Source organism: Saccostrea echinata, unplaced genomic scaffold (assembly GCF_033153115.1).
Source record: "Saccostrea echinata isolate AGI-Se365-2 ecotype Australia unplaced genomic scaffold, CSIRO_AGI_Sech_v1 ptg000040l, whole genome shotgun sequence".
Taxonomy (NCBI): domain Eukaryota; kingdom Metazoa; phylum Mollusca; class Bivalvia; order Ostreida; family Ostreidae; genus Saccostrea; species Saccostrea echinata.
Genome location: NW_026889789.1, coordinates 6,130,392 through 6,143,051, shown reverse-complemented (window position 1 = coordinate 6,143,051; position 12,660 = coordinate 6,130,392). Strand labels below are relative to the sequence as shown.

At 36.1% G+C, this 12,660-nt stretch overlaps 1 protein-coding gene across 1 annotated transcript in view; it reads left to right on the top strand.

Moving 5' to 3' along the window:
* The window catches only part of LOC133200553 (uncharacterized), a 44,669-nt gene that overhangs the window by 3,250 nt on the left and 28,759 nt on the right, over positions 1 to 12,660 (top strand). Inside the window, exons 2-3 of the mRNA XM_061336336.1 lie at positions 4,666 to 5,166; positions 5,533 to 5,772. Of these exons, the coding sequence (XP_061192320.1) occupies positions 4,666 to 5,166; positions 5,533 to 5,772 (741 nt within the window). The remainder of the gene's footprint in view (positions 1 to 4,665; positions 5,167 to 5,532; positions 5,773 to 12,660) is intronic.

Here is a 12,660-nt window from a genome sequence, read left to right as displayed (position 1 = left end):
CTATCTTTGACAAAAATATTTCTTACATATCAACAAATTTAAAAAAAAAAACAACAACTCTAAATAGTAGATCGATTATTTCATGTACAAAAATAGAATTTGACTTTCGATCTATGCTCTCTGCTTGGTGACGGTACTTGACGTTTATTTATTTATTTATTTTCTTAAAAAAATATACCAGAGTTAGAGTATTAATTTCTCTTTTTGTTCAATAGTTAGATTAATCCTAAATAAATTAACAAAACGAAAGATGAACTCGAGATATCTCGGGTGTTTCTTTGCAATGTAAAGATAAAAAGCGAGGGTTTCCGAATGCACACGATAAACGCAAAACACGATACACGATAGAACCTGATAAACGATCTTCACGATAAACGCAAAACCTGATAAACGGAAAACACGATAGAAAACGCAAAACCTGATAAACGCAAAACACGATACGATAGGATACGATAGGATACACGCACGATACGACAGGATACACGCACGATACGATAGGATAAACGCACGATAGGACACGATAGAATTGTAAAGAATAACGATGCGGGTACTGTATAACGAATTCGTTAAAGTATATATAGCAAATTCGTTATATCATTTTTTTTTTCCCTTCAAGCATGACTATCAAATGTATTAAGGGAAGTTTAAAATATTAAATTTATCGTGGAGTTCAAAAGTTTTGGAATGAATTGAGTTTCAGATATTTATACTTACAAAATTATTATCAGTTCAATATTTTAAAAAATAAGATCTTTAAAACTTCGTTATAAAAGATGTAAATTTTGTTATATTTAACTTCTAGGAGACACAAAATCAGTTCGCTACAGCCGTAAATTCGCTATATCCGAGCTCGTTATGTCTGTAAAATTTTACATTGAATAGTTAAGAATTTTGCCGGGGATTGCAAAAAACGTCGCTATATCCGTGTTCGTAGTAAACGAGTTTTATTGTAGATAGTTGTGTTGCTTTAGCAGTGTATAGAATTAATATAGAACATTAGAAAAATTTAGTAATTTATTCGGAATCTTTCAAAGACACACATGTCATGGGTGTTTCCTCGGGGAAGGGTTCAGTGTCATTTTTATTGATTTATTTTATAAATATAATGACTGAAATACTCCGAGAGCATTTTCGAACCACCAGATCCTCACATTGTACGAAAGAGCAGAAAAGTGTTGACAATACACTTGTGCCTAGCTAGGGTTTTTGAATTACTAAAACCAGTATCAATTACAGGCTGGGACCCAGAATTTTTTTTTTTTTTTTTTTTGGGGGGGGGGGGGGGAGGGGTCACCCTTATGTTTATGACTTCCTTTCATAACAAAATTTAATAAAATATACAAATTTACCATGATTTTACTATAAGCTAAACCCAGCCTTTCCTTGAGCATTTTCGATAGGAAAATGTTATAAGTTTGGAAAAAAGTAGCCCCCCCCCCCAGTCTCCCTGAAACTACGTACGTGCCTGGTTGGATGTGTCAAAACTCGAAAACTTTCTTATTTATTTTCAAGATCTTTACTCCCCTCCCCCAACAAGAATCTAAAGTTTGTCCTCTTTAATTTTTTTTTTAAAAACACTGCGCAGAAAATTCTGAATATATACTTTAAGCTACTGCGAAACTGAAATCATTTGTCCTCTTTATAAATCAGAATCAATGTGCTTACGAGCGTATCTGAGTTGGATTTCAAGGTAGAATTTCAATCCAATGCTTTTTAGCTCACCTGAGCCAAAGGCTCAAGTGAGCTTTTCTGATCAAAATTTGTCCGTTGTCTGTCGTCGTTGTTGTCGTTGTGGTCGTTGTCGTTGTTGTCGTTGTTGTTGTAAACTTTTCACATTTTCATCTTCTTCTCAAGAACCACTGGGCCAATTTCAACCAAACTTGCCACAAAGTATCCTTGGGTAAAGGGGATTCAAATTTGTTCAAATGAAGGGCCATGCCTTCTTCCAAGGGGAGATAATTAAGAATTTGTGAAAAATTAATGGCATCATTAAAAAATCTTCTTCTCAAGAACCACTGTGCTTGAAAATATGAAACTTGTGTGGAAGCATCCTCAGGTAGTGTAGATTCAAGTTTGTTCAAATCATGACCCCTGGGGGTCGGGTGGGGCCACAATGGGCGATCAAAGTTTTACATAAGAATATATAGGAAAAATCTTCTTCTCAAGAACAGCAAAGCCGTGATTGGTCATATTTATATGGTAGCATCCTCAGATAGTGTAGATTCAAATTTGTTCAAATCGTGACCCCGGGGGTCGGGTGGGGCCACAATGGGCGATCAAAGTTTTACATAGGAATATATAGGAAAAATCTTTAAAAATCTTCTTCTCAAGAACAGCAAAGCCATAATTGGTCATATTTACATGGAAGCATCTTCAGATATATATATATAGTGTAGATTCGAGTTTGTTCAAATCATGACCCCCGGGGGTCGGGTGGGGCCACAATGGGCGATCAAAGTTTTACATAGGAATACATAGGAAAAATCTTTAAAAATCTTATTCTCATGAACAGCAAAGCCATAATTGATCATATTTACATGGAAGCATCTTCAGATTGTGTAGATTCGAGTTTGTTCAAATCATGACCCCCGAGGATAGGTTGGGGCCACAATGGGCGATCAAAGTTTTACATATTAATATATAAGAAAAAATCTTTAAAAATCTTCTTCTCAAGAACAGCAAAGCCATGATTGGTCATATTTATACGGTAGCATCCTCAGGTAGTGTAGATTCAAGTTTGTTCAAATCATGACCCCCAGGGGTAGGGTGGGGCCACAATGGGCAATCAAAGTTTTACATAGGAATATATAGGAAAAATCTTTAAAAATCTACTTCTCAAGAACAGCAAAGCCATGATTGGTCATATTTACAAGAAGCATCCTCAGATAGTGTACATTTAAATTTGTTCAACTCATGTCCCCTGGGGGTCGGGTGGGGCCACAATGGGCGATCAAAGTTTTACATAGGAATATATAGGAAAAAATCTTTAAAAATCTTCTTCTCAAGAACAGCAAAGCCATGATTGGTCATATTTACAAGGAAGCATCCTCAGATAGTGTACATTTAAATTTGTTCAAATCATGACCCCCGGGGATAGGGTGGGGCCACAATTGGTGATAAAAGTTTTACATAGGAACACGTAGTAAAAATCTTTAAAAAAAAAACTATTTCTTAAGAACAGCAAAGCCATGATATGCATATTCATATTCATATGGAAGCATTCTTAGTTAGTGTACATTCAAGTTTGTTCAAACATGACCCCTGGGGGTCGGGTGGGGCCACAATGGGTGATCAAAGTTTTACATAGGAATACATAGGTTAAATCTTTAAAAATCTTCTACTCAAGAACAGCAAAGCCATGATTGGTCATATTTAAATGGAAGCATCCTCAGATAATGTAGATTCAAATTTGTTCAATTCATGAACCCCCCCCCTTTTATATTTAAACTTTTCAACCTTTCAAGACTGAACTGATTTCTGCTTTTTTCTAGCCATAGTGCTCAGGTGAGCGATGTGGCCCCTGGGCCTCTTGTTTCTCATGCGGACGCCTGCGCCGGATGGTACTCCTCCAGTTCATTACCTATCATCAAATGTTTTGACACTAACAGATGGAAATGACGTACACTGTAAGCTGCATATTACCAATGTTCCGCGGTCTTATGTACGTTGTACATTAAGGACACGTTTTTATTTTTTTTAAGATACCAGGAAATATTTATCTCGTGAAAACGACTTATTATCTCGTGAAAACGACTTATTATCTCGTGAAAACGACATATTGTCTAGTGGAGATAATAAGTCGTTTTCACGAGATATCTCGTTTTCACGAGATAATATCTCGTTTTTACGAGATAATAAGTCGTTTTCACGAGATAATATCTCGTTTTCACGAGATAATATCTCGTTTTCATGAGATATTATGTCGTTTTCATGAGATAAGTCGTTTTCATGAGGTATTATGTCGTTTTAACTAGAAAATATGTCGTTTTGACGAGATAATAAGTCGTTTTCTCGAGATTTTATCTCGTTTTCACGAGATAATATCTCGTTTTCTCGAGATAAATTTTTCCTGGTATCTTAAAAAATAATTACGTGTCTTAAATGTACCTCCGTATTTGTGACCTTTCCTTCAAATTTAATTAAGATCTGCGTTTCTATTAGGGGAGGGGGATCCAAGGCCATTTTTAGTTACTTTACTTTATACATTTAATTACTCCACAAATTCCGGGGGTAAGGAGGACAACCTTCCACCTCCCGACTCCCCTTTTGATCCGCCCATGGATCTCGTTCATTATGCTTGCCCATGACAAGATAATATACATGAATCGAATTTGCAACAATTAGTTATCCTATCAAAAAAAATCTTTAATTTAATTTAACTGCTTGAGAGAGATCTCAACAGCTTAATAAATTGTACTGGCCTTCACTTGTGATTTCAAACACACTTTTAACTTAATCTGGCCTATATAATGGTACAATTTTCTGATCACCAGAAAAATTTTAAGGCAACTCTTAATTTTATTCCAAGTAAAAAACAAGAAGTGAGTTATAAGAACCACTCCTCAAAAAGTATTCACTCAGTAATTTCAATAAAATAATCTAGGGCCTTTAAACTATATATATGTACATGTATCATTTCATATTGAGTTACTCATTATATTCTAGATGAGTTCTCCACACTGACTGATGACGAGGTGTCCGTGTTATTCTGTTTTCTGTGTTCTGACTCCGGTCCTCCTGACTTCACTTACACAGAGTGGCTGGACATGCTTAATGAGATACGACAGAAAGTGTGCCGTAAAGAGAATCCTGTAACAAGTGAGGAAGCACAGCAGACTCTGGATAGACTGAAGTCACGTGATTATCTTTGGGAAGATCAGGACAAGATAACGGAGGACACAAAGGATGAGACAATGTATAGGATAGCATCAATAAAGCGTTATATACCATTCCTTTACAGTAGTTATGACACAGCCAGTGTGTACCTGAGATCAGAGGAATACAACAGAAAACCTGGAGAGAAGTGTGTCACTGGTGGTGGTTACTCTGGTTACTCACTGAGTACTGGTTACTCTGATTACTTACTGATACGCCGTCTACAGATGAACATACTGACTCACGTCACCATGGAGGTCAGAAGTATACATGATGACATACACCAGATATGTAAGTCAGTGTAAAGATATATGTAATTATTTTCAGATTTCAGAAAATGTTTCAAGTAATTAATTGAATTCTGCAGATTGATATATTTATAAATAAGACAAAGTCAGCATTACTCTAAATATTTCATGATATGAATCCTTAGATATTGACTATTTTATTTATTTCATAGGTTTTGTACACTGCTTCTACAACCTATAGATATATGTACATGTGAAAATATTGTGAACTAAATTAGTAAATGGTGATTAAATCATTTAAATCGATTTCTTCGGAGATTAGATGTACCTTCATGTTTATTTATACTTAATTTTATTTTAGTTGAATTAATAAATTTAACACTGTCACAATATTCGTCTTCTTCTACAGTGAATGTTTCAAACAAAATAATAAATGACTCTGAAGATAAAAGAAAAGAATTTTTAATGGATCTAAGAAGAGAAGGGGAGACTGTACATTACAAAGGAAGCTCACAGGACAGTGTAGATCACGTGACATGGATCTGGAGATACAATGTGCACGCTAGACCCGACATCGTGAGATCCTGTATAGGCCTCCATCCACACAATGACATTTACATCATCGACAACAAAGCTTACAGAAAACCAAGTAAGAAAATTAATATAACTGAAGTGTTTTATTCAGTTTCCTTTAGGTTTTTTACAGTATTCACGGGGAGTAGTTGGGGCACATAAGTTTTAGCTGTGCGACTTCGATAAATAAAAACAAAAAAGTGCACACTAAACATGGAACTAAACCTTATTCTGCAAAATACTGACCAACTTTATTTTCCTTACGGTGGGGGATCAGGCGCGTAGCCAGAATGGAAGTGAAGTGTACGCAGAGAACGGCAGGGGTTAAGGGTAGGTTCTAACTTTCACAAATTAAAATTTTATTAATACTTTCCCGAATTTCCATAGTTTAACTACGCTTCAACAAAAGGGGGGGGGGGGGTCACCCTTTCAATGAACATTTTCAATGGGGAAAGGTTAGGTTTTGAAATAAGTGGGGGGGGGGGCATCCCCTGGCCCCCCTAAACTGCCGATGAGTGCCCAGAAGCTCCTGAGTTTTACCAAATATTTCATTCTTTTTTTTTTTTTTTTTTTTGCAAAATAAAAATTATGCCAAATAGATTGTGTTAACAAAATAACAGACATACTCGTAGTAATATTAATTATTTTAACACAAACTTTAAAATTTCCATGGAAACTTATCGTACATGAAGTTTAGGCTTAATATTTAAACGATATATTGATATCATATACAGGTTCAAAAGCGGGTATACTAAATGTTAATTATTAAACAAAAAATATTGTATTCTAAATTATATACTAGTTCAATTCAATTCAATTCAATTTATTCACTCAAAAACCATGTAAATGGTACATGAAGTACATAAACATATAAAACATATATACATATAATAGATATATAGTAGATCATAGCATTCAGCGATGTGTTTGATCTCATAATCTTTTCAAAACAATATCAATGTATTAAAGAACAATTACAAATTAATAAATAGTGTATTGGGATTGAGCAATGATTTATTATTTTATTATACAATCATAATAATATAAATTGAAATCGGAACAGTTTTACACAAAATTTATTTCGAAATACGAATACTTGTTGGATGGTTATGAGATATTTTCTTTGAACCTCTCTCTCTCTCTCTCTCTCTCCCCTAGTCGTTTGTTTGAAAAATGATGTGTACGCACTCGCGTGTAGGCAGCTACGCGCCTGGGGATGGTGAGGGATAATTTTTTACTGTCTGACATTGATAATTAAGTGTACACTAAACAGGGAACCTTGCGTTATTTTACTCAGCGTAGACTATATATATCCTTAGATGTATCGATCATGCAACGTTGGTCACAATAAGTTTCTTGAGAATGAACATCTCTAAAAGCTTAAATATGGTCACTGAGCCCCCCCCCCCCCTCCCCTAAATATCAACCATCCTAAGTAATTTTTCCATGAATATGGAATTCTCCCTTAACATTTTACTCCCCCCAGCACAGTGACATAGCATCGTTTTTGAAAGGGGGGGAGGGGGGGCAGCCAGAGAAAAAAAAATTCAACTTACCTAAAAAAGGGATCCATTTTTTTCCTTAAAATTCAACTTACCTGAAAAAGGGATCCATTTTTTTCCTTAAAGGGGGGGAGGGTTGATGAGGGATTATTTCCGTAAACCGGAATGTGATTATGAAATACGTATCGTGATACAGAAATTAAAATACCAGTGTTTAGTATATAAATATAAATTCCATAAATAATAAATGTTCTTGTTCAAGTTTCTGAAAACAATTACTAAAATAAAAAAAAAATGTTAAAAAGTAAGACAACGACATCATAGCATTCAAACATGCTTTATAACAGGAAACTTTGTCTTCACAAAATATTTGTTAGAAACACTTAAGTCTATGCAAATTCATTGAAAACTAGCCAATTCAGAGAATCTGTGTCCTCCGCTTAAGGAAAAAAAGAAGGGCATGCGGAAATCTAGGGGGCGGGGGGGGGGGGGGTGGCATACACTTAAAGAAGGGCGGGTGGAGCCATAGGTAGATATGGTATGAAATTTAATTGCATAAACTCAAAAGCTTCTTGAGATATTGCCCGAAATGAAAGTTTAACACATAAACAGAATGTATGAGTTAACGACCTTGACCTTTGACCTTTTGATCTCAAAATAAATAGGGGTTCTTTTTAGGCCACAGGGAATTATGGTATAAAATTTCATTTCAAAAGCTCAAAGGATTCTCGAAATAGATATCGGGTTGACACGAAAGTGTAAAAAAAAATCAGACAGAATTTATGACCTTGACCTTTTGACCTCAAAATCAATAGGGTTCTTCATTAGGCCATCGGGGGTTGTTGTGTAAAATTTCATGAAAAAGCTCAAAAGCTTCTCGAGATATCGCTCGGAAAACGAAAGTGTTACAGAAAGACGGACAGCTAGACGGACAGACAGACCGAAATTAAAATCCCCCACTTTCAGTGAAAGGAGGGGACAAAAAAGTATAAATGAAATATCTGTCATAGGTAATTTTTCCACTTTTCTTTAAGAATAAATCTTAGTAAATGTAAGCTACAAAAATTCCCATACTCTACAGTGGCGTATATTCCTTTCTGTTCATGTGTAGGCTAATGTGGAGCCGAAAAACAGGCGCAAAGTGCTAGTACGAGAAGGGTTATCTTAAGGGGGTGGTCACCCACCAAGAAAAAAAAATCAGGAAAAAGAACAAAATGGCGTGATATTATATAGTGAAAATGAAAGTTACAGGTATATTTGGGTTCGCTTATAATATAAATTATGTATATTACAGGGATCGACATTAATGGTTGTCCGATTGCCCGGGACAAGCAAATTCTCAGTTTGGGCAGGTGAAATTGTCGACGTACTTGTCCGATCGGGCAAGTGAATTGTTCTCATACATTTTAATGTACATATTGATTTAGTTTACATTAATTAATAAATAAAAGAATAAATTGAAACTTGATTTCCATCACGCACCTGACTGACAATGTTTTTGCATTTGAAATTCCCTGGAAGCGTTTCTGGATTATACCGTTCATTTAAAAATCGGGTTCGTTATTTTCTTTCGTAATAAATATGCTATGTCTAACAAAATTTTATTAACTTCTTATTTGTAAATTAGATTATTTATTTACGCACAGAATATATAAGTACAGTATAACACAATGTATCCTGATCAAGATAAGATGTGTTTCGTAGCAACTATCTTCCTTAAGCGTTGCTTCACAGTTATCTCTGAAAATCACGAATCACAAAAGGATCCTACCGAAAATATTTTTTTTTAAAATATGAATTTTATTAAAAGGAAATGGAGGGTTAATGCTGCATGGCAGTACGTGTTAACAGGTTAAATTTTACAAGTACAGCGGTATACATTTATGTACAAATACAGCATCGAAATTTTTTTTTCAGGTAGCTCAACTTGCCAAATTGACAGTTGTGTATTTGGTCACATTTTTTCTGATCATTACGTCTACAGAAATTAATAATTTTCTTCGTAATTTCTTTCCTAATTTTGGGCAACCAAGTTTAGCATTCGGACAAGTCAAAGTCTAAGATCACTTGCCTGAAGGGCAAGTGGATCTGAAACTTAATGTCTATCCCTGATATTTACATGTTTTCTGGTCTAAGTATCAAATAAAATGGAGGGAAAACTTCGGCGTTTACCTGGAATATTTTAATCGAACTTTAAAAAAACATGGTTTTCTTTTGACCAGTGAATATATAGTAGTATAAAAATATTTTTAGCAATAATGAAAATAGAATCTTCATTACCGCTTAAGAAATTTTATCTCTGTACAATTTTACCCTTTACAGTGCTTACGTAATAAAGAAAGTTTTTTTTAATAATGCAATTTTAAACAATATCTTTTTATTTTGATATGTTTTCCTTATACAAGTAATACAAAAATATATCCCGTAGACAATTTTATTTCAGTGTTAGATATTGTAAAATGCATCTTGCTAAGAACATTTTTATTCGCCTTTGACGTCCTAAAAAAAGTACACGTTTTCTGATCATCTCCCCCCCCCCTTCCCCTCTTCAACCATACTGTAGTATACATATTTTAATTTTTACAACTTGAAAAATGATGTGTAGGCTGCAGCCTTTTAGCCTATATGGAAAATACGCCACTGCTCTAGCTTTTGAACGTTTTCGAAAATTTTCATTTCATTGATAGTACTGTAATTTAATGATCATGTACTTGCCACAAACAAATTCTTTTCTTATCTCCCTTACAGGAGAGTTTCATCGCTAATTTTTAGCTCACCTGAGCTGAAAGCTCAAGTGAGCTTTTCTGATCACATTTTATCTGTAGTCCGTCTGTCTGTCTGTACGTCCGTCTGTCTGTAAACTTTTTACATTTCCGACTTCTTCTCCAGAACCACTGGGCCAATTTCAACCAAACTTGTTACAAAGCATCCTTGGGGGAAGGGGATTCAAGTTTGTTCAAATGAAGGGCCACACCCTATTTCAAGGGGAGATAATTAAGAATTAGTGAAAAATTAATAGCATCTTTTAAGAATCTTCTTCTCAAGAACCACAGGGCCAAGAAAGATGAAACTCATGTGGAAACATCCTCAGATAGTGTAGATTCAAGTTTGTTCAAATCATGACCCCCAGGGGTAGGGCGGGGCCACAATGAAGGATCAAAGTTTTACATAGAAATATATAGGAAAAATCCTTAAAAATCTTCTTCTCAAGGACAGCAAAGCCATGATGAATCACATTTTTATGGAAGCATCCTCAAGTAGTGTAGATTCAAGCTTGTTCAAATCATGACCCCCGGGGGTAGGGCGGGGCCACAATGGAGGATCAAAGTTTTTCATAGAAATATATAGGAAAAATCCTTAAAAATCTTCTTCTCAAGAACAGCAAAGCCCTGATTGTTCATATTTATGTGGAAGCATCCTCAGGTAGTGTAGATTCTATTTTGTTCAAATCATGACCCCCGGGGGTAGGGTGGGGCCACAATGGAGGATCAAAGTCGTAAATTGAAATATATAGGAAAATATCTTCTTCTGAAGAACTGCAAAGCCATGATTAGTCATTTTGATATGGAAGCATCCTCAGGTAGTGTAGATTCAAGTTTGTTCAAATGATGACCCTGGGGGTAGGGTTGGGCCCAATGGGGGATCGAAAGTTTTACATAAGAACATATAGAAAAAAATTTCTTCTCAAAAACAGAAAAGCTATGTTTAGTCAGATTGATATGGAAGCATCTTCAGGTAGTGTAGATTCAAGTTTGTTCAAATGATGACCCCTGGGATAGGGAAGAGCCACAATGGGGGATCAGATTTTTACAAAGGAATATATGGGAAATCTTTTTAGCTCACCTGAGCCGAAGGCTCAAGTGAGCTTTTCTGATCGAAATTTGTCCGTTGTCTGTCGTCGTCGTCGTCGTTGGCGTCGTCGTTGTTGTTTTCGTTAACTTTTCACATTTTCTTCTTCTTCTCCAGAACTACTGGGCCCAATTTAAATCAAACTTGGCACAAAGTATCCTTGGGTGAAGGGGATTCAAATTTGTTCAAATGAAGGGCCTTGCCCTCCTCCAAGGGGAGATAATTACGAAATAGCAAAAAAATAATGCCATTATTGAAAAATCTTCTTCTCAAGAACCAATGGGCCAGGAAAGATGAAACTCATGTGGAATTATTGTCAGGTAGTGTAGATTTAAATTTGTTCAAATCAAGACCCCCGGTGGTAGGGTGGGGCCACAATGGACAATCAAAGTTTTACATAGGGATATATACGAAAAATCTTCAAAAATCTTCTTCTTAAGAACAGTAAAGCTATGATTGGTCATATCTATATGGAAGCATCATCAGGTGGTGTAGATTCAAGTTTGTTCAAATCATGACCCCCGGGGGTAGGGTGGGGCCACAATGGACGATCAAAGTTATACATAGGAATATATAGGAAAAATCTTCAAAAATTTTCTTAAGAACAGCAAAGCTATGATTGGTCATATTTATATGGAAGCATCCTCAGGTGGTGTAGATTCAAGTTTGTACAAATCATGACCCCCTGGTGGTTGGGTGGGGCCACAATGGACAATCAAATTTTTACATAGGTGTATGTAGGAAAAATCTTCAAAAATCTTTTTCTCAAGAACAGCAAAGCTATGATTGGTCATATTTATATGGAAGCATCCTCAGATGATGTGGGTTCAAGTTTGTTCAAATCATGACCCCCGGGGGTAGGGTGGGGCCACAATGGACGATCAAAGTTATACATAGGAATATATAGGAAAAATCTTCAAAAATTTTCTTAAGAACAGCAAAGCTATGATTGGTCATATTTATATGGAAGCATCCTCAGGTGGTGTAGATTCAAGTTTGTACAAATCATGACCCCCTGGTGGTTGGGTGGGGCCACAATGGACAATCAAATTTTTACATAGGTGTATGTAGGAAAAATCTTCAAAAATCTTTTTCTCAAGAACAGCAAAGCTATGATTGGTCATATTTATATGGAAGCATCCTCAGATGATGTGGGTTCAAGTTTGTTCAAATCATGACCCCCCCCCCCCGGGGGTAGGGTGGGGCCACAATGGAAGATTAAAGTTTAACATAGGCGTATAGAGGAAAAATCTTCAACAATCTTCTTCTCAAGAACAGCAAAGCTATGATTGGTCATATTTATTTAGAAGCATCCTCAGGTGGTGTAGATTTCAAGTTTGTTCAAATCATGACCCCCCGAGGTAGGGTGGGGCCACAATGGAGGATCAAAGTTTTACATAGGAATATATAGGAAAAATCTTCTTCTCGAGAACAGCAAACCTACAGTACCAACCAGACCCAACCTGACACAAAGCAGTCCCAGAGCAGTCGCGGGGACTGCTTTCTGGGACTGCTAAAGCAGTCCCAGAGCGGTCCCAGAGCAGTTCCAGAGCGGTCCCAGAGCAGTCCCACAGCGGTCCCAGCTGTCCCAGAAAGCAGTCCCAGCAGTCCCA